Source organism: Clarias gariepinus, chromosome 9 (genome assembly GCF_024256425.1).
Source record: "Clarias gariepinus isolate MV-2021 ecotype Netherlands chromosome 9, CGAR_prim_01v2, whole genome shotgun sequence".
Lineage (NCBI taxonomy): Eukaryota > Metazoa > Chordata > Actinopteri > Siluriformes > Clariidae > Clarias > Clarias gariepinus.
In genome coordinates this window covers 1,794,723-1,817,500 of record NC_071108.1, presented here as the reverse complement: position 1 = coordinate 1,817,500, position 22,778 = coordinate 1,794,723, and the positions used below count along the sequence as shown (strand labels likewise).

Below are 22,778 nucleotides of genomic sequence, written 5' to 3'. Positions count from 1 at the left end.
GATTCTCTGTGTATCATCTGAGTGCTGTGGCCCCCTAGTGACCCGTGAGGGTACTACAGGCCATTTACAATCAATAAGTACCTTTCTAAAATGTAAAATTAAAAAGGTAAAAATTAACAAAACTTTTAATAATAACATTATGTTTAAAAATGCAAATAAAATAAAGCTTTGGAATTTAAATAACACGTTATACTTCATTAAGCTTAGTTTCGTGTGTTGTGACTTGGAATTAAAGATTTGGGATTTCGTGGCCCTGTGGCATTGGAGTCTTGGAATGTCTGAATTAGATCGTTTACAGAGCTTATGTTCTTCACATCACTCCAACCCTTTAGCTAACTCCTGATCTGATAAGCTTCACGTATTTAATTTATATAAATGCGTGTAAGAGCTGGATCAGGCAGGAATCCATGCCAGATCATTATCTGATAATGCCTTGCATTTCAACGATCCCATTCACACCTGCTCCAACAAACCCTCGGTCAGTAAAAAAGGAAGTGACTGACCGTAGGTGTATCCAGGCTCTCGGTGCGATCCGGTCCTCTCGGATTTTATTATGGCTCAGATTTAAGATCCGCAGGTTCACTGTCTTATTCAGGAGTCCAGCATGAACCACTTCGATCCTGTTGTCTGACAGATGCAGCTCCTACACACACACACACACACACACACACATACACACACGTATATATATATCCTAGGACTTATTTCGCCAAATGTCCCACAATGAGACTAACTAGCTTTAGAAGTGTTGTGAGAGTGAGTTCTGTGAGTTTTAGCCTTTGGGATGAACAATTAAAATGCCTGCTGTTCTGGACATAAAGATTATTCAAGGTATGAGGAACTAGTTATGAATAATAATAATAATAATAATAATAATAATATGATGATGATGATGATGGTAAGGATGATGTAATGACCTTCAGTGACGCCGGCAGACCAGAGGGAATGGCTCTGAAGTCGTTATCGTCCAGTCGGAGGTAAATGAGTTTCTTGAGGGGTCTGAAGGCCAGCGGGGAAACGTTCCCATCATGGAAATGGTTGTCCTCCAGCTCCAGCGTCAGCAGCTGGGACAAACCTGCGAGAGCAAACGTCCAAACCACATTCCCGTCCCACTGAGCGAGGGTTTAATAAACACAGAGTCCATCTTACTCTCGGCCAAGAATCTAACTGATGTCCTTTTAACCTCACACCAGCTGAACACTGTGTGTGTGTGTGTGTGTGTGTGTACCTTTAAGGCTGTAAGGTGTGAGTCCGCTCAGTTTGTTGTCGTTGATCTTCAGCTCCAGCAGTGACGGCGGCAGCGGGGGGATTTTGGTCAGATTGTTCCCGTCCAGATTCAGGCGGCGCAATTTGGTCAGATTCTTAAAAAAACACACACACACACGTCACAAACTCGCACATTGTCGTGTCTCTCAGCCTTGATGGAGACTGAATTCGTAACACGTGTATGAGAAAGAGAACTCGACATCATGGTGTTTGTCGACGCTGAAACTTTTCCCATTTACTCTTAACGATGAAGTGAGAATTCAGCTGCAAGTGAAGACCTGAAGCGCGTCCCTACAAACACACATCACACCGGCTCGATATTCATACCGGAGTTTGTGTTTATGACAAACCTTCTTCTGAAACTTGTAAGACGTGAAGCTGTAGGCCGTCGACACAGTGTGAGGTTTTAGAGCGATCTGGGGTTCACGGACCCGAGCGACGACCATCACACACGTGTTATAAATATTATAAATAGGCGCGTCAGAGTCTGAGCGTGTCCTACAGCTATATCACATCACAGCACTTCTAAATCCTGGATTCTGATTGGTCAGGAGGTGTGAGGTTAGTGTTCTATAACAGCACTCATTTCTGAAGCTAATATGCTAATTAGATAGCTGCTGTTTGTTTTATTGTTTACAATAAAGTATCTATTGATCTATTAGTCTATAGAAGAAGAAAAGACTCGGGGACACGCTGTTGTGGGAAATCAATCAATGTTTGGTTTGGTTAAAAACTATTCCAGTTTCATTTACTAAAATAAAAATAAAATTTTGACAAAAGTCTATGTGTGTGTGTGTGTGTGTGTGTGTGTGTGTGTGTGTGTTCTCACCCGGAACACATTCAACCCCAGTGAGGTGTCGTCCAGTTTGTTCTTGCTCAAGTCGAGCCACTGGAGGTTGGGCAGGCCGTGCAGCGCTCGCACCGGGATCTTACTGATCTTATTATCTGACAGACAGACAGGTGTGTGTGTCAAAAACAAGATCTTACTGTCTATCCAGCTTTGTGTGTGTGTGTGTGTGTGTGTGTGTCAGCTCACCTGCCAGGTAAAGTGTTCGGATGCCAGCATCTTTGATGAGAGGCATGCTGGTCAGTCCGGTGCTGCCACATGCAATCAGAGCATCAGACAGCAGACATCCCGCCGGGAGTGACGTCATATAAGTGGAGGGACGGCTCACAGGACGGCTCACTGGATGGCCCACAACACTGGCTCCGCCCGCTCTTCCTCTAACCGGACCTCCACTGGGTGCCAAAACTTTGGGGGTTTTTGTAGGAGGAGGGCGGGGTCTTTGCTGTACGGGTATCGCCGGTTTCCGGTTGGAAGGCGCAGGGCTTCTGCTGACGGGTGAACCCCTGGTGCGATCGTTATGAAACTGCGGGTCGTCGTCGTCATCCTCATCAGGGTCACTATCAGCCTGGTCTTCATCATCGTGGTCATCATAATCAAACAGGTCTGGGAGCCTGTCAGGGGAAGGGGCCAGAGGTAAACGTGCTGCAATTCCCAGCTCAGGGGCTTGTGATTTTATCCTGGGTGGAGGTGATGATGGTGGTGATGATGGTGGATGATGCTTCTTCTGTGCAGATGGAAGCTGTGGAAACAACATGAGGAGATCATGGAAAGGGATTAAGAGCATCATCACCATTATCATTATTATTATTCAGGACTGTAATTATTCACGCATCACACATTCACAACTTTATCCCGTCTCGGTTCTGTCTTTGTCTTGGGCTTGACCTCCTGGGTGATCTTTCCCTGCGACGCTCTCCTCCTTCCAGACTGTGGATCGACTTTCTTCTGCCCGATCATTTTCTCCGGCTTCACTCTTTGGGCTGCTATCTGGTGTCTGGTGTCTTAACCCCCCAAAAAAAGCAAATCAATTTAACATTAAAAAGCGGTGTGTCATCAAAATCAAGCAGAACTTTTAGAAAAACTAATAACGTTTAAAACACATCTGGACAATCATGTAGAATTATACATTTTCTGTGGCAAAAAACATAAAGTTCTTTTAAAAAAAGTCTGGATTTTGTCTAATTAAACAAGACCATAGTCATAAGAATGAGTGTGATAGGAGATCATTTAAACGATTGGTGAAGTTGCATGGTTAAAAAACAGTCCAGTAGATACCAGAGCAGTGTTTATTAGTGACAGTAAGAGCATTTACATACACACACACACACACACACACACACAATTGATGAGAACTCACAGGACTTATCGCTGAGACTCATCAGTAAAAAAGTTTGTTAGGGATCATAAAGACTGGACTTTGGAGTGATGGAGGAAGGTCATGTGACCTGATGAGTCCAGACTGACCCTATTCCAGAGTGATGGGCGTGTCAGGGTGAGAAGAGCAGGACATGAAGCGATGCTCCCATCATGCATAGTGTCCACTGTACAAGCCTCTGGAGACAGTGTTATGATCTGGGGTTGATCAGTTACTCCGGTCTAGACTCAGTAACGTTATGGGGCAATAAAATGACGTCAGCTGACCACCTGAATGTACTGAACCACCAGAGGATCACATCTATGGAGGGTTTCATTCCCACCTAACGGAGTGGACATGTTCCAGGACTCAGAGTGTGAGAGAGTGTTTCTGGTAGCATGAGGAATGATTTACTCCCTGGGGGCTGTTCAATGCAAGAATTTCTCTACCTCATACTGGAATGTATGTGTGTGTGTGTGTGTGTGTGTGTATGTGTGTGTACCTGTATTCTGGCAGGACGGTCCTTGGCACAGAACCGCACCACTTCTACACTGGCACATGTTACACGCATCAGAAGACCACTGAGCTCCCTCAAAGAGAAGGATCCCATTCACTAGGCACTGAGTGCTAGGTGCTGACAACACACACACACACACACACACACACACACACACACATCATAATTATACAGGCTAAATATTCAAAACATTCTGATTTCAAAATCTTCACTAATGTTTACTGAGATCATGAGTGTGTTAGTGCTGAGTGTCTCTGTGTTAAATCTTCCAGGTGAACGTTAGAACCGTGACATATGGGAATGTATTTATAACCGTAATAGTATTACATAACCATGATTCCATATCACATCCCTCTCTGAGGGCTTGGGCACAGTGTACCGGAAATTGAAGCCAACTCAGCCATAGATAAGGGTTTGATGGAGTTCGTCTGTGCCTTTTTTACATTCATGTAAACATTTGAGCATGTGGACCAAATGTCATGTGCTAATAATTAAATAATAATTAATAAAAGAAAGGTTTTGTCTGTACATTGGTCAGAATTCGTTTTTTTTTTTTTTTTATCTCTATGTTTAATATATTGGAGGATCAGAAACCAGTCTTTTTCTGTCTGTCTGTCTGTTTATCTCAGTATCACACAAAACTGTCTAGACAGGATTGTCTGAATCTCCTGCAGTCCTTAGATCTCTGCCTGAAGTTTAATCTGCACCATCAGTGAATCTAAATGTGGAGTAAAAGTGATGTTATGAACAGTTATGTGTGGGATTTAATAATCTACTGTAAAATAATCTACTAATGCGCTACTGTCTCAATGTAAACAAACACCTGCACCAATAGATATTAATTAGAGAAGATAAAGTGAATATTTTGACTGGGATTAGTTCATATTTTCACTTTGGCTGAAATAACAGCGCTGAAGTGGTATAAGTGAATTTTAACACGCTGGAGTGGTTTTAAGACAAAACTTCATCTTTATCCTTTGATCTACTTTTTCCATTTCTCATGTGTGATTCACTCTCCGATTACCGAACAGGGAGTGTATTTGTCTTTTAACTATTTCTACAAACTCTTCATATCAACAACAGGTACTTCTGCTAGTAATTAATAATGCAGTAATTTAAGCTATGGAGGGGCAAGGACAAACAATGTCAGACACTTTTACTTTAAAAAAAAATTAAAATGTATCTTTGTGAGATTTGGGATTTAAAGATTCGTTATTTAATGAGACAAATGATCTGAATCTCCATCAACAGGTGAAATGTCTCTGATGTCATCACACCTCCTCTGTGCTCTGTGTGTGTGTGTGTATAAAAGTATGCAGACTGGAAAACAATACCAAACAATCCATACAAGTTATATCAATTGAAAATATTGTGTTTTATATAACCAAGTTAACCCTGTGTTTCAGAATTTGCAAAAACGCGGTCTATCACTCTGTAATCTGCTACACCAACACCCTTGTGTGTGAGGCGAGACTCAGGTAACATCAGGAGAACTCACCTGCATGTCCAGGTGTTTTAAATCCAGCTGTTGCTGCCACGGCTCGACTCGTCTGTCTCTCATCCCTTCGGCTCGCTCGTAGGCCGTGTGTGACGTTTAGACACACAGACAGATACACACACGTGTAGAATAAATTCAGATACATGATGTGTGTGTATTACTTAAGTGCTTAGGAGTGTGTGTGTGAGCGAGCTTCTTATACTCTCAGCCTGTTGGGTAAGAGAGAGAGAGAGAGAGAGAGAGAACCAGGGAGAGAGTGTGTGTGTGTGTGTGTGTGGGGGGGGGGGGGGGGGGCGGTGTGATGGGGAGGACATATTTAACAAAACCACTCTTTCATTCGTCCTTAAACCCCACCGCTCCAATCAGCCCCCAAACCCATCCACCCACACACACACACACACACACACACACTATAAGCTCAGTCAGACAGCGAGTCCGTGCGTACCTGTGGCCGAGGTTATTACAGAAACAGGCTTCCTGTAGCATAAAGTTGTTTTCTAATCCTGAATTCTGATTGGTGTAAAGTTGAGATCTGTAAGAACAGAAGCTAAATACTACAACACTGACTCAAAAGTACCTGCTGGTATTTAATAATGATTTTTAAAAAACATGTAAAATGGCATTTTATAAGATATATAACACTTCGCTTAACATCCCCATGTCAAAAGCTTAGCTTACGCAGCATGTTACTAAAATATGCTAGCTACATGATACTAAGAGACCACATTAGCTAATCATAAATAACTAGCTAGAGCATAGAGCTCTATAAAATAAACTATTACAGTGGTCCCTCTGTATGCAAACTTCCCGATAAAGAATTAAAATTTTGTCTCGGCATATGAAGCATCTTCGGTATACAAGTGATCGACCCGAACCGAACGTCGACTAAGTCGCGCGTACGTCTGGGAGCCGTTCAAAACTTGCCGCCAAACGAACCGAGTTTACGTTTTCATATGTGGGTTTTTTGCATCTTGTGCAAGATTCAGTAAAGACGCAGCTCCATGGGTCTCAAGAATGTTATAATGACGATAGCAAGAAGTAAAAGGAGTCGCTTTCAGTTTAGTTTTTAAAGCAGCTGGTGACCAGAGGAATCATAAATTAAGCTTAAGTGAAGTTTATTGTCTATTTATTTAAATGTTTTACCTCATTTACATGTCTTTTCTAAATCTTTTGTTTGGTTTTATATGCAAAAATATAATAATAATAGTGTTGGAAATTCTGAAACAGATTATCTACAGCAGTGGTTCTCAAAGGGTGTGGCGCCCCCCTAGTGGTGAATACAGACATGACAGGTGGGGCGCAATGAACGGGAGGGAATTAGTGGAAAATAATAGGAAAGTACCTATTATAATTCATGCTTTTCTTTATATAGCCTACAATAAAGATCACTCGAAACTAAACAATCACACGCAGAGAAATGGATCATTAATACAAGTGAATTAAAATAACATCAGAGAAAAAGTGGAACCATTGTGCAACAATAACGGTTTAATGTCGGCATGTTAATTCCAGAGGAACAATATATAAGGAAACATTCGGTATTATATATGTCATTTCATTTATTCCTATGTGTATTCTGGTGTTTCTGTATTTTTGTAAAACATTAATATTTTATCGGTCAGTACTAGTCTGGCATTTCTCGTTTCCAGTGTGGCAACAAAGTAGCTTTTTGATCCTTCAGGCGCTGAACAGAAGGGAAGATCAAGATCGTTCTACGCTTTTTGTTGCTTTGCGGCTTTTTGCGATGATCCCTAAATCATTCGTATCGCCATAGAGAATAATGGTGTTTATGCTTTAAAACATGTATAATTTAAAGCGGATGGAGCTTAAACACAATGTAAAGAGGAAATATATATATATATATATATATATATATATATATATATATATATGTGTGTGGGTATCTTTAATGGCGGGTTTATTTACGCAGCTATTGAATTTGCGAATATCAAACTAACTTTACCGCTGTCACAAACACGTGTTATTCGCTAAAATGCCCCCCTGCCACGGATTGCCCCCCTACATAATCTCTATCAAATATTATATTAGGACATGCATTCAAAGGTTTATTATTATCAAATATATTATTACTATTATAATTAACCCTAGACACGTGACAGCCGTCGAGACGATTAATACAAATCCCCCAAAAATGATTATTTTATGGCACATTTATTTTGCAGGGGTTTGTCAATGTACAAATAACAAATTATTTATCACAAATTACACTAAATAAATATTGTTTGTGGTGAAATATTACATTTTTTTTAAATATTATTATTTTTATTATAAAATAAGCAATATAAAAATATACATGTTGTATAAAAAAATTTATATAATTTATATGTTTCCCCCTATACAACATTTTTTTTACATTGCTCTGGAAAAGCTAATAAATGTGTTGGGTAGTTATTATTTCCCTATAAAAGATTAACATAATAAATCAATAAGCTACAGTCAGAGGCACCACTGCAGTAGCTAAACATTAGAAAAAAATTTCAAAGCATAATTAAAAATAGCCCGGAGCTAATCTAGTGTTCCATTTTATGTTCATAAAACTATTTTAGTGGTGAAGTCAGACGAGGTGAACTTCCTTTGAAGTCTACGACCGTGTCTGATCTGACGGACCAATCAGAAGCGAGCGTTCCACAGAGCTGCAGTGTGATCATGACGGTGGAGTGTGTTCTCACTAACACAGACACTCACATGGCAGTGAAAGGCAGCTCTGTGTGTGTGTGTGTGTGTGTGAAATTCCTGTCTGAAAACAGTGTCTCTCTGAGCAAACCACAGTCTGATTTACATAAATATTGCCGGATGGAGTAAAGACGCTTCCTCCTGGTGCACTCAGCCGTTAGGGCCTAACTGTACTTTAGTGTGTATTCATATTTATATATACGTACTCATATACTGTAAGAGGCACTCAGACATACAGAACAGTACGCTACTATAATTCCAACATAAGTGTTATAACCTCAGACCTCTAAGTTTAGAAGTCATCAAAGTGTTACGTGTTAGTGGGCGGAGTTTATCTGAATCAGGTTCTGGATGTCAGTTCTGAATTCTGACCTCAGCACATGTTTCCGGCGTTATCTCAGCTTGATTTTGAGGAACAGGGTTAAGTGCAGCGCCCCCGTCTGAATGTTTGATGTAACTACAACCTGTCCCAGTGAAATACTGTACACTCATACACACTCATACACACTCACATAAACTATGGAACGCCATTTGAAGACAAAATTTAACATGTAACAGATGACATCAGAGGAAAGGTTTGTTAATCAGAGACATGGCTGATCTGGAAGAGGGAAATATCTGATGTAGAAATGGTGCGTTAGGTAAAAGTGTCTATGTAAGGTGTAGCAGATGAGCGCTCGATCAGAATCTCCTTCACTATGAAGACTCGTTCTCTTTACAGCAGAGAGGGTGTTAAATTAACTAAATACGTGAGCAAATAGATTACATCCGCACACACACACACACACATTATTATTATTTTCATGGGTAACTGGTAACTAGTGTATATTAATAATAATAATAATAATGATAGTAATAATAATAATAATAATAAAGTGTAAAATGAGTGCTGGATCAGGTGCTGTTCTCGATGCTGCTGATTAATGAATGTTGAAGTCATTTTGTGTTCAGTTAAACGTAATCGTTACAGCTAGCACTAATCAGGCAGTGATACATTGGCAATATTTTAGACTCTTAGTAGATTTGAATGCTCCATGGTGTAGTGGTTGACAATTTTCACTTTTCTTCTTTAGTCTGTATTTTATATCCCTGATTTTTTTTTTTCAGGTTTACGATAGTTTTCAGCTCTAACAGCAGTAACAGTTTACGATGTTTTCCAACACGCTACACTATTTGCTCCCACATGATGAGTCCGCTCATATTAGCCAGCTGTTTGCTCTAATAGTTCCAATTAGCCACCAGCTTCACTTCCTGTTGTTCAATTCCAAAATAAAAGAACTAAACAGGGAACTAGGAGGCGTTTTTAAACACGCAGACAGTCTGCGGCTGTTTCCTGTCTGTCTGTCTTTAACGCATTCTCAAAAAGTACCATAATAGGCAGCGCTGGGACATTTATAACTATCTAGTTGCACTTTAGGATGTGTTTGGGCCGAGTGCAGGTGACCCCTCACATCACACATTACACCATGCTGTTTGTCTATTTTGTTCATGACCAAGTGCGAATCACTGTCTCCAAGGTGGATCTACCCACACACATAAACATAGAGTATATTGACACACAGACACATATATCCTTGGTGGAGCCAGACATGTCAGAAATACAGTTTAGCTCACAGCCAGTGTAAACAGTGCAGATTGTGGACGAGACGCTGGTGCAACCTCAAGCTTAGCTCATATATACTTATTATTATTATTAGTAGTAGTAGTCGTAGTAGTAGTAATAGTAGTAGTAGTAGTGATAATAATATTAATAATATGGGGGTGAGTCCAAAATTATCTCCAGTCACTGGCGGCCATGACTTACTAAGCTGTGGGAATGAGATACTATGTTGTTTTGGAGTTATGCTGTGTGTCAGTGAATAAATAAAGGTAATTATCCATCTATACTAATAAAATCAGTTTAAATTGGTCTGTAGTTTACAAGAGGCTAAATGCTATGAGGTTATTAAGTTGTGGCCAAGACATTGTATCATGGGGCCACACATTATAATATTTAGTTCCCTTGCTTTACTAAATCATGGTCACAACATATTTTTTTGTTATCATGCCTTAGTAATTCCTGGGCACAACATACTATCTTGTCACCACACCTTAGTAAGTCATGGCCACAACAAGTATCTCATATCCACACCTTTGTAAGTTCAATTCAATTCAATTAAATTTTATTTGTATAGCGCTTTTAGCAATTTTCATTGCCGCAAAGCAGCTTTACACAATCAAAAAAATTATTTAAGTTTGTATGAAATGTGAATTTGTATGAATCAAAATGGTCAGTTTGTCCCTGGTGAGCAAGCCGAGGGCGACAGTGGCAAGGAAAAACTCCCTGAGATGGTAATAGGAAGAAACCTTGTGAGGAACCAGACTCAACAGGGAACCCATCCTCATCTGGGTGAAACAGAAAGCAGTAAATGATCTGCATTTATACAGTGTGTAGGGTGGGAGGCAGTTCAGCTATAATAGCTGATGTTAATTGATGTTAATATCCAGTTCAGAGTGCAAGCAGAGACTCCGGCAGGACTAACTATGACATCATAACTAAAAGGGAGACAACACAAACATGAGGGGGAACTGAGATGTAAAGCAAACAATCACCTCACCGTCAGCAAACCTGAGTGATCAATGAGAGTGAGGAAGACAGCATCCAAACATACCAGTTCACCATAATACTCTACGTCCATGAGTCCCCCAGATCTGCTCCTTTACCTAAAGCTAATCTATTTATAAAAATGCTCGGCTAAATAAATAGGTTTTTAGCCTGGACTTAAACACTGAGACTGTGTCTGAGTCCCGAACACTATTTCGAAGACTATTCCATAATTTTGGGGCTTTGTAAGAAAAAGCTCTGCCCCCAGCTGTATTTTTCATAATACGCGGTACTGACAAGCAGCCTGCATCCTATGATCGAAGTAGGCGTGGCGGTTCGTAAGACACTAGCAGTTCGCTCAGGTACTGCGGCGCGAGACCATTTAATGCTTTATATGTCAAGAGTAGTATTTTAAAATCAATGCGAAATTTCACGGGGAGCCAATGCAGTGAAGATAAGATAGGGGTGATGTGCTCATACCAGATCATATCTGGTTTTAGTAAGGACTCTCGCTGCTGCATTCTGGACTAGCTGAAGCTTATTTATGCATCTATATGAACAACCAGACAGTAAGGCATTACAATAGTCCAACCTAGAGGTGATAAAAGCATGAACTAGTTTTTCTGCATCGTTTAGCGACAATACATTTCTTATCCTGGCAATATTTCTGAGGTGAAAGAATGCTATCCTGGTAATATTATCTACATGAGCTTCAAATGAAAGGCTGGAATCAATAATCACACCAAGGTCTTTCACTGTTGCACTTGATGGAACAGAAAGGCCATCTAAAGTTACAGAGTGATCTAAAATCTTACTCCTAGCTGTATGCGGTCCTATGACTAGAACTTTTGTCTTATCCAGATTAAGCAGAAGGAAGTTAATTAGCATCCAATTTCTTATGTCCTGCACACATTGCTCAATTATAGTAGCAATAGTTTTTTCTCTTCAGGTTTTGCTGAGACATATAACTGTGTGTCGTCAGCATAACAATGAAAACTAATACCATGCTTACGGATTATGTTGCCCAGAGGAAGCATGTAAAGGGAAAAAAGCAGTGGACCTAAAACTGAACCCTGCGGAACGCCAAACTCCACTAGAGAACATGCAGAATAATCACCATTTAAGTCTACATACTGATAACGATGGGTCAGATAGGATCTGAGCCAGGAGAGGGCTGTACCCTTAATTCCTACTACATTTTCTAATCTGTGAAGAAGAATAGCGTGATCAATGGTGTCAAAAGCTGCACTGAGGTCGAGTAATACAAGCATAGTTACACAACCCTGATCAGAGGCCAATAGGATGTCATTTACTACTTTAACGAGTGCTGTTTCTGTGCTGTGGCCTAAATCCTGACTGATACAGTTCATGTATGCTATTTCTATGTAGATATGAGCATAGCTGCTCCGGTACTATCTTCCAGAATCTTAGAGATAAAGGGGAGGTTTGATATTGGCCTGTAACTGGACAGCTGACAGGGGTCGAGGTCAGGTTTCTTAATTATTGGTTTAATAACTGCTAATTTAAAGATTATGGAACATAACCAATGCTGAATGAAGAATTAATTATTCTCAACAGGGGTTCTATTATTGCTGGTACTATCTGTTTAAAAAAAATACAGAAGAGATGGGTGAAATTAGTTCATTCTCTTCAGGGGGAGTAAAGTATTCTAGGTTCTGATCTGACATGGCTAGATTAACATCTGCATCAATTACATTGTTCGGTTTCAAAACTTCAATTTTATGCCTAATATTTACAATTTTATTATTAAAAAAGTTCATGAAGTCCTCACTATTGCATGATGTTGTTGTGGAGATTTCTGCAGTGGTCTTATTTCTGGTTAATTTGGCTACAGCATTAAATTAAAATTTAGGATTATTTTTGTTATTTTCTATAAGAGTGGAGAGATATGTTGATCTAGCTACACTAAGAGCTTTTCTATAGTTCAGGATGCTCTCCTTCCATGCTTTTTGAAATACTTTTGAAATACAAGCAATTTAATTTTGATTACGTTCTAATTTCCGAGCGTCGCAACGCCTCCTCCTCTACCAGTTAACCGAGGCTGGTGTATGTAGCTGTATTCAGGAGGACTACCTTCATTTAGAGCTACATACTCGTCCTGTTTAATCCAGGTTTCTGTTAAACAGAGTATATCAAACTCCTGATCCGTGATAATTTCATTAACTATAACTGCTTTAGATGCGAGAGGTGCCGGCTGTGCATTCAGTATGATCTGGGTTTGTGGTCTTTATGTTAATTAAATTACTAAAACAGACTTTCTGAGTCTTTTGTTTTTAGCTCGGGGAACAGACACAGTCTCAATATGATGAACCCTGAGTGACGACTCTATGCAGCTAGCAGACGATTGGTTTAGCCTGTCTGTCTGCTCCCTGGCCTGGGCTCTGGACATATTATCTCCTTCACATACCTTAGTACGTCATGACCACAACATAGTATCTCATTCCCACACCTTAATAAGTCACGACCACAACATACTATCTCATTCCCACACCTTAGTAAGTCATGACCACAACATAGTATCTCATTACCACACCTTAGTAAGTCATGACCACAACATAGTATCTCATTACCACACCTCAGTAAGTCATGACCACAACATAGTATCTCATTACCACACCTTAGTAAGTCACGGCCACAACATACTATCTCATTACCACACCTTAGTAAGTCATGACCACAACATAGTATCTAATTCCCACACCTTAGTAAGTCAGTCACAACATAGTATCTCATTCCCACACCTTAGTAAGTCATGACCACAACATACTATCTCATTCCCACACCTTAGTAAGTCATGACCACAACATACTATCTCATTACCACACCTTAGTAAGTCATGACCACAACATAGTATCTCATTACCACACCTTAGTAAGTCATGACCACAACATAGTATCTCATTACCACACCTTAGTAAGTCATGACCACAACATAGTATCTCATTACCACACCTTAGTAAGTCATGACCACAACATAGTATCTCATTACCACACCTTAGTAAGTCATGGCCACAACATACTATCTCATTCCCACACCTTAGTAAGTCATGACCACAACATAGTATCTCATTCCCACACCTTAGTAAGTCATGACCACAACATAGTATCTCATTACCACACCTTAGTAAGTCATGACCACAACATCTCATTACCACACCTTAGTAAGTCATGACCACAACATACTATCTCATTACCACACCTTAGTAAGTCATGACCACAACATAGTATCTCATTACCACACCTTAGTAAGTCATGACCACAACATCTCATTACCACACCTTAGTAAGTCATGACCACAACATAGTATCTCATTACCACACCTTAGTAAGTCATGACCACAACATACTATCTCATTCCCACACCTTAGTAAGTCATGACCACAACATACTATCTCATTACCACACCTTAGTAAGTCATGACCACAACATAGTATCTCATTACCACACCTTAGTAAGTCATGACCACAACATAGTATCTCATTACCACACCTTAGTAAGTCATGACCACAACATAGTATCTCATTACCACACCTTAGTAAGTCATGACCACAACATAGTATCTCATTACCACACCTTAGTAAGTCATGGCCACAACATACTATCTCATTCCCACACCTTAGTAAGTCATGACCACAACATAGTATCTCATTCCCACACCTTAGTAAGTCATGACCACAACATAGTATCTCATTACCACACCTTAGTAAGTCATGACCACAACATCTCATTACCACACCTTAGTAAGTCATGACCACAACATAGTATCTCATTACCACACCTTAGTAAGTCATGACCACAACATACTATCTCATTCCCACACCTTAGTATGTCATGACCACAACATACTATCTCATTCCCATACCTTAGTAAGTCATGACCACAACATAGTATCTCATTACCACACCTTAATAAGTCAACATACAACATGGTATACAACATCTCATTCCCACACCTTAGTAAGTCATTGCCACACCATATTTTCGCCCCAATATCACCAGAGTGTACCTCAATATCTCTCAGAAGTTAAGTCACTACTTAGTATTATTTGTCGTTTTTGTCGCCACCTAGTGACCTGAAATGTCATTGCAGCCTGAAATGTAAATGGCGTCTGCAGTGAGTTAATGGAGTTTTTAGTGCTGGCGCTTAAAACTGTCGCTTATTAAGTGTCTTGTTGTCATTAAATCAGTGTAAGAGTCAGAAACAGCGCTTGACGATGAGCACGACGTTGCTGTCGTGGTCGGAAAGAATGCTTCAGCTTCTCCGCCGCATGAACAGCTTTCATTTAGCAGGTTAGCAACCGGGTGGTGTTTTAACGTTTTAGTGCAACGCAGCAGATCGAACATCCGGGTCTGACTTCCGGGTTCTGTCAGAGACTGATTGAAAATAAAATGTATATTGCTTTTATATCATTCAGAGTAACATAATATTTCGAGTTTGTTGTTTCAAACATAATTTAGACGACTTTAGATCGAGTAGATTTACTTATACAAGCCGGACGTGGGTTATTTTAAAACAGGCGCTGTTAAAGCCACACGAAAGGGTCCTTGGGGTGCAGAATAAATCAGCCAACCGAAAGTGCCATGAATATACAGTGGAGCCCTGAATATAGAGCCCTGAATGGTGTGCCAGGATTGTACAAAACAGTTTTCTGATCTAAAGTGCATCAGAATGTGAAAAATTAATAAAATTCATGTGATACAAATATTGGGATGTATTGAAAAGGTTTATTTATGAACATTTAGCTAAAATTAAGAAATTGAGCTTTAATTCCTAACATGTGCAGGGCCCAGGGTTCGGTCCTGAGCTCTGATGTTTTGTGCAAATACATTAAATACAAATGTGTGGATGAATCTAAACTGCCTGTAGATGTAAGTAAGTGTGTGTGTGTGTGTGTGTGTGATTTATGTTTGTTTTTGTTTGTTTGTTTGTTTGTTTTTTTGCAGGTTCTAGTTTAAAGGAGTGTCTGCGATTCGAGGTTGCGGGTCAGCAGGTGGGCTGGATCCGGCCAGACGTGGCTTCGGTTCTGCGCCGTTATCCAGATGTGTTCCGTACAGTAGGTGGCGCTATAGAGCTCTGCCCAGCGCTGGACTCGTATGAGCGCAGGACACAGGCGGTGGAGGTCATGCTGCAGACGCTTAGACAGGAGGCGGAGTTTAGTTGTCTGAAGGGGTGGAGAAATGAGGTGGGAGCTGTGAAGTGTTTTTTTTACTTCAGTAACTGAGCCGTGATGTTCCTCATGATCTCTGATGTTTTTGTAATCTGTGCCGTTTCCTCTAATCTGAGATAACTGAAGCTCTTCTTTTGATTCCCCTTTAAAATCTGAGAGTTTCTTCATGAACTGAAGTGTTCTTTGTTTAATCTCAGATGCTCTTAGTTACGAGATGGTCTTCACGACATAATCTAAGATTTCCTCCATAATCTAAGAAAATCAACACTCATATTCTATGTTGTTCTTCATAATCCAGACTGACTTCTGCAATCTGAGATATTTATCATGAATTAGCTAAGATGTTATTTATAATCTGAGAAGTTCTCTGTAATTACAGGTGATTCTCTTAATCTATGCTGTTCCTTATAATCTCAGATGTTCTCTTTATACTAACAACATGTCTTTTGTTTAATCTGAGATACTCTCAGTTACACAACGGTCTTCACGACATAATCTAAGATTTTGGATAAAATAAGATAAGATATACCATTATTCATCCCACAGCGGGGAAATTTCTTTGTTTTTTATTAAACTAATTGTTTAATTAATTGTGCAAATAAAAAAATAGGAACATTACACTGTCTAAATATGAAGTAAAAAATAAATAAATAAATAAATAATTGCATTTCAGACAAACAAATTGCACAAGGGAAATATTGCACAGTTTAAATGTTGTTATTGCACAGTTTCTATTGTACCCACATTTAAGATATTATAACTGTATTGTAAGACAGTAATGTTATATGTAAGATATTGTAAACATTGTTAAAATCTAGATATTGTAGCCTTATATACAGTATACAACAGTGTGAACTATGGAGACTGGTTCACTGGGAGCAGCTCTGATTTCCTACATAATCTGAAATAATCTATATAATATACACTGTTCATCATAATCTGAAAGTCTTAAAATAATCCAAGGCATGTTCTGTAATCTAATCTGGAGTCTCCTTTGAAATGTAAACTGTTTCTTGTATTTGAAGATTACCATTATAATCTGAAATGATCGCCATAATGTGAAATAATCTTTATACTTTAAGGTGTTCTTTAAAGGGAAGATGTTCCTCAAAATATATATTTTTAAATCTGTAGATGTATGCAGTGATGCCGAGGCTTTGCGACGCCCCACTGATGCACATGGAGAGAGCAGCGACAAGTATGTCACTATACATCTTACACACACACACACACACACACACACACACACAGTGTCAACAGTGCTAACACAATAAGACAGTACAGTTTTAAACTGGAGAAAACTAAAGAAAAATAAACATTACATGTTTACAAACTGTACCACTAGAGGGCGCTTGCTGGACATTACAGAGATCCTCAGCAGTACATGTGCTCTGTAACTCACAGCTAGCTTTGTGACGTTACTACGTTAGTGTTACAGAAGGGTTTAACGCTGGCTAGTTAGATGTTTCACACTTTTTGTGTCTTTGGAGAAAAACACATCACTTCAGAATTTTATAAAGTTCCTGTGATTAATTCGTGAACTTTAAGGCGTGGTGTGCTCATGTTTGTCTTTTAATTCGACTCGCCGCAGGTTTGTTCGGAGTGAAGCGCTATGGCGTTCACGTTAACGGGTTCTGTCGAGATGGAGACGGGAATCTGAGCATGTGGCTCGGCAGGAGATCTGACACTAAACAGACTTATCCTGGAAAACTGGATAATCTGGTACACACACACACACATGTGCACACACACACCCCTAAATAAATTTATGTTTAAATTCATCTTAACCGAATATAAGGTATTAGAATGAGATTAGCATACGATTGTATAATATTAGCATGAGATTAACATGAGATTGTAGTTAGCATGTTATAATGATATTAGCATTAGAGATTGGGGGAACGTTAGCATTAGTTTATCATGAGATTGTTGTAATGATTGAGTGCAGAGTTGTTTGTAGCATGAGGGAAAAGCAGTCCCTAACCACTTGTGTGTGTGTGTGTGTGTGTGTGTGTGTGTAGGCAGCAGGTGGTCTAGCGGCCGGCTGCAGTGTTAAACACACCCTGGTGAAAGAGTGTGAAGAGGAAGCATGCATCCCTCCATCACTGGTGCAGACAGCGCGACCTGTAGGAACCATCAGGTACTGTTTCTGTTATCATTCTGAAAACGATGATGTCCGTCAGTGAGGTCATATGTGCTAGCGTAGCATGCGAAGGCAAAAGGCGTGGTGGATTTGGTGTCAGTGGTTTAGTTAGTGGATGTTGCATGCAGCTCGGTTCTCTCTGTGGTTCTCCGGTGCTTTAACAGCGTCTGCGCTCCTCAGCTACACCTACGAGGACGGCGAGGGCGTGTTCCCCGAGTGCCAGCTCGTCTTCGACTTAGAGCTCCCGTGCGACTTCACGCCTCAGATCGGAGACGGAGAGGTGCAGGAGTTTTACTTTTACTCCATCAACAAGGTAAAGGACATAATTTACCTTGTCATGTGGTTTTGGAATGCTTAGTCCTTCTTCTAGACATTTTGATATAAGTGTGTGCGCGCGTGTGTGCGTGCAGGTGAAGGAACTGATCGCGAGCGATGATTTTAAGCCGAATTGTGCCATGGTGGTGCTGGATTTTCTCATCAGACACTCCGTCATCGAACCTGACTCAGGTGTGTTACTTACTAACAAAACATTCCATGTGTTTTTGGACTTAAAGTTCCTGTATCTTACTATTTACTACAGCCATCCCCAGAGTGTCTTAATGCCCCCAGAGAGTGATTTTTTTTATGTCATTCCACCTCCAAATGCACCATTTCAGTGTCTATTTAAATGAGCTACAGATGAGCCACGCCCCTCCAGAGAACAACTGAGTTAGAACAACAAGCAGAGGGAGGGGCTCTGCTGTTATGAGGTCACATTAGGGAGGAAAATTTTTTTTTTCCTTTTTTTTTTTAAAAGTGTAAAACCAATCCCACCTGAATAAGGCTTCAGTCAACAACATGCTCTAAAACTGTTCGTTACACATTAGCAATATCTTTACAGACTTTTACAGCACGCTCACATCATCATTGGTTCTCAACATGCAGCAGTATATTTAACCTTTACACTACGAGTGTGTGAGACGAGGCGAGTCTCGTCTTTAACATAGTTTTGCATTTCTTTTTTCAGAGCCGTATTATCAGGAGTTTGTCGCCGGGCTGCACAGAACCTTATAAAGCATGGACAACTGTCTCAAACACACACACACAGACACATCAAAGATGAATACAGTGTGACAGAGTTACTCAAAGTTTATTTGTTTATCTGCTTTTGTATACAAAAGATTACGTGATCAATGAAAGGTTTTTTATTTTAAAACAGAACAGAATACCTTCAGAAATCATCTGTGTTTTATAACATGGCATTAAACAACTCTGAAAAAAAATCCTGATTTGTTTTTAACTATCTTAAAACTTTTTTTTTCTTTTAGAATAAATGAAAGTGATACAGAAAAAGCCAGCAGGAAGTCACATAGCTGTTAAAGCACACAGCACAAATAAGAAGTAGAAAAACAACAATGATATCCTAACAACACCAGAAGGAAAATATATATATATATTTATATATTTAATATAAAACTCTGAGACGTGTCGTCATTCGAGCTGAACAGTGACAGATGTGCACATCTGGAGCTGCAGGTTCCGGGACCTGAACAGCTTCTAAAACGTTACAGTACGTAATGGAGTGTAGAAAGAGTGAGGCGTTAGTATTGTTACTGATAAATGCGCTTTACACTGGAGCCGTTCAGCTCCAAATCACTGAGTGGACGTTTGAGTGTGTGTGCGTGTTCAACACCACTACAGTGTGTGTGTGTGTGTGTGTGTGTGTGTGTTTTGAACGGGCAGTTCCCTTATTGAATTAAACCACAGGATTCCATCCACCGCGGTTCAGGAGCAGCTGATGGAAGGATGTGAGCGCTCACGCTCGAGAACGTTGCTATGGGAACAGTGTGTCATGGGGGGGAGAATACGACTCAATCCCTTTACATTGTTACCCCACTTTCATTGGGTCCTTTGGCGTACTTTAGTAAATGACTTACCCCGAGGTGCTTATATAACCCTTAGTGGGCGCCCTCTCTCTCTTTCACTCTCCTCCCTTCTCCATCTCTCCCTATCTGTGGCCTGTATTTCTGTCCCTCCCTCCCCCTCTCCCTAATTATGCCCTCATTCTCCTTTATAGGAGAGCGCAAGCGTTTTTCTTGTTACGTTTCTTGGCCTGCAGCGCCGCCCTGGTGGCCATTTCGAACACATCCCTGACGCCGTCTTTAGTTTTGGCAGAACACTCTAGGTACCCGGAGGCGTTGATGCGGTTGGCCATGTCTCTTCCCTCTTCTGCTTTAACAGGCTCCTGTTAACAAAGAAAAATGATTCAACTGTAGCCTCGCAATTTCAGCTTAATATTACAGCTTGTATACCACTGATCGTTAATGACCTGTTTCATCTTGGCAAGCTCCCTCCGTGTGTGATCGTCATTCCGAAGGTCCTTTTTGTTTCCCACCAGGATGATGGGAACGTTCGGACAGAAGTGCTTCACCTCTGGTGTCCATTTCTCTGGAATGTTCTCTGTGAAGATAAACAAAAATTGCAATAACTTTGGTTCACCTTCTAACATCATACTAACTAACTACATTCACTGACCCCCTGTGATGACAAGGACTGAAGGAAAATCAGAACTATAAATATCCAGACTAGCAAAAATATTAAAAACTCTTTGACCAGGCTAAAAAAAGCTCTGACTTAACTCTAATCAGAATCCGTAACACCGACTTACTGACTGCCGTCCAGAACTCTCCAAGACTATAACGATCAAACTAAGAGTCTGAAACCCTGGGAGCCAATATTAACCAAGAATCTGACTTGAAGACTGGTACTAATCACTAAAACTGACTAACAGGTAGTCAGAATATAAAAAAGACTAGTTTTAAGTAGGAACTTAGCCCTACCCAAGAGTCAGAACCCCAGAGAGTGTCTGGGAGTGCCTTGGAAAAACCAAAAGTCAGAGTCCAGAGATTCTGAATAAGAAAGAGTCAGAACCCCAGACCCTGGGTATAAAATCCTGTTAAAACCTCAGAATCTGAGAATGAGTCAGAAACACAGGCCAACTGGGAATATCTACAAGTCACACACTTAGAGGCGGGGCTTAACTTGGATAGATCTAATGACTGGGACTAACCACAAATCTTAGAAATAGCAAATAAGCATTAAAAACAGACGCTTCTTGACCAGACTGTTCCTTGAGTGTGTTCCAGGTGAAAACTCCAGATAATGCGCATGTTCAGTTGCGTAGTTTCTCACCCAGACTGTCAGGGCTGTCGATGGAGAAGCACATGAGGATGACGTCAGTGTCGGGGTAGGAGAGCGGCCTCAGTCTGTCGTAGTCTTCCTGTCCTGCTGTGTCCCACAGCGCCAGCTCCACCTACACGTACACAGCAGGTGGGTTAGTCGGCAGGTGCCGCAGCAGAGTAAAAGCGGTGGACTCCAGGGTGTGAGACACTCACCTGTTTACCGTCTACCTCGATATCTGCCACATAATTCTCAAACACGGTGGGGACGTATACCTCAGGGAACTGGTCCTTACTGAAAACGATGAGCAGGCAGGTCTTTCCGCACGCTCCGTCCCCAACGATCACCAGCTTCTTGCGGATGGCAGCCATCTGAACACCGGGGCGAAATTGGGACAAAGCAGATCAGGACACTGAGACATAAATCTGGGACTGATTTTAACCTAGCGAATATTTTTTATCATTCATGAATTCTGACATTTTTAAATAAGGGTAAAGGTGTAGAAATGTGATTTTAACCGCTTATAAAACTTTCTTAGACTTATATAAAACAGAATTAACGCAGAATTTATTACTATATATAATTTCTGTCGGCATAAAAATAATGAGTTTTGTGGAACTTTAATTTTGTTCTGCCGTTTCAACACAGCAAGTTCTCTTTTTCTCCCCACAGCTAAAATAACCGAACGTTTCGACATATCAAAGTGAGTTTTATTAATATGTGATCATTTATAAACTTATATTAAGCTTAAATATTAAGTGTTTTCGCCAGAACTCAGTTTCTTTACTTTGTTTCCGTCATCAGGATTAGCATTGCTGTTTTCTTTCCCATCCGTATTAAGAATTCTCGCCTTCTACAGTCGAATTGGCCAAATGCTCAAGAGCCGAACGGCTATTGGTCAGATTATCTCTGGACCGCGAGGCACTAACCAATCCTATGACAGAAGGCGGGATTTAAATAAATACGGGTGGAATATAAAATAATGCAAAGTAGCTTCCTTGCTAATTACCGCATTTAATCTTTTATTTTAAAGTCTGCGATGTGTCGATAGTTTATCGGACGTAGTTTACATGGAATTACATTCAGAATCTTCATGGAGATCAACCCAAGAAGTTTATAACAAAAAAATGATATGTTTTAAAAGAATGTATTTTTTTTACCGTTTTGCTTTCGAGTGTCGTCCCGCTTTCTTTTCCTGTTCGCGACCCGAAAGCCCCGCCCAGTCAGCGCAGTCCGGTTCCTTGTGACCAATCAGAACAAAGCTATGGGCTAAAGCGGACCGAATACCGGAAGTGTGGTCAGGGGTTTACTTTTGTGAGAACCAACCATTAGAATAAAACACTAATAAAACATTAATAACTCATTAGACTGTTTAAAGTTAACTAAGGAGTTAATTAAGAGACGTAATATTATATTTAAAAAAAAGTATAGTTCTATAGCAGTTCTTCTGCTACTGAAGCTCAAATACATACAGTATATTATATGATATATAATACAGGACAGTATAATTTTAGGTTAAATGGATTCTTC

At 40.2% G+C, this 22,778-nt stretch overlaps 3 protein-coding genes across 3 annotated transcripts in view; 1 reads left to right on the top strand and 2 right to left on the bottom strand.

Annotated features, from left to right (window-relative positions):
* Nucleotides 1-5,637, bottom strand: part of si:dkey-6n6.1 (uncharacterized protein LOC100170811 homolog) — a 9,495-nt gene extending 3,858 nt beyond the window's left edge. Inside the window, exons 1-8 of the mRNA XM_053504379.1 lie at nt 5,483-5,637; nt 3,970-4,101; nt 2,951-3,114; nt 2,303-2,852; nt 2,096-2,211; nt 1,229-1,361; nt 918-1,075; nt 504-643 (exon numbers count right to left, since the gene is read on the bottom strand). Coding sequence (XP_053360354.1) covers nt 504-643; nt 918-1,075; nt 1,229-1,361; nt 2,096-2,211; nt 2,303-2,852; nt 2,951-3,114; nt 3,970-4,101; nt 5,483-5,627 — 1,538 coding nt within the window. The 5' untranslated portion in view covers nt 5,628-5,637. The remainder of the gene's footprint in view (nt 1-503; nt 644-917; nt 1,076-1,228; nt 1,362-2,095; nt 2,212-2,302; nt 2,853-2,950; nt 3,115-3,969; nt 4,102-5,482) is intronic.
* Nucleotides 5,638-14,891: 9,254 nt separating this feature from the next.
* Nucleotides 14,892-19,214, top strand: tpk2 (thiamin pyrophosphokinase 2). The gene is made up of 8 exons (XM_053504007.1): nt 14,892-15,068; nt 15,723-15,961; nt 17,081-17,144; nt 17,538-17,668; nt 17,968-18,086; nt 18,270-18,402; nt 18,500-18,596; nt 19,096-19,214. Exons 1-8 carry the CDS (start codon nt 14,993-14,995, stop codon nt 19,140-19,142), a joined length of 906 nt encoding a protein of 301 aa, XP_053359982.1. The 5' UTR covers nt 14,892-14,992; the 3' UTR covers nt 19,143-19,214.
* Nucleotides 19,200-22,483, bottom strand: rhoaa (ras homolog gene family, member Aa). Its single transcript, XM_053504008.1, has 5 exons — nt 22,409-22,483; nt 21,464-21,619; nt 21,261-21,381; nt 20,398-20,528; nt 19,200-20,313 (listed from the first exon to the last, which is right to left on the bottom strand). Exons 2-5 carry the CDS (start codon nt 21,617-21,619, stop codon nt 20,140-20,142), a joined length of 582 nt encoding a protein of 193 aa, XP_053359983.1. The 5' UTR covers nt 22,409-22,483; the 3' UTR covers nt 19,200-20,139.
* Between the last annotated feature and the right edge of the window lie 295 nt (nt 22,484-22,778).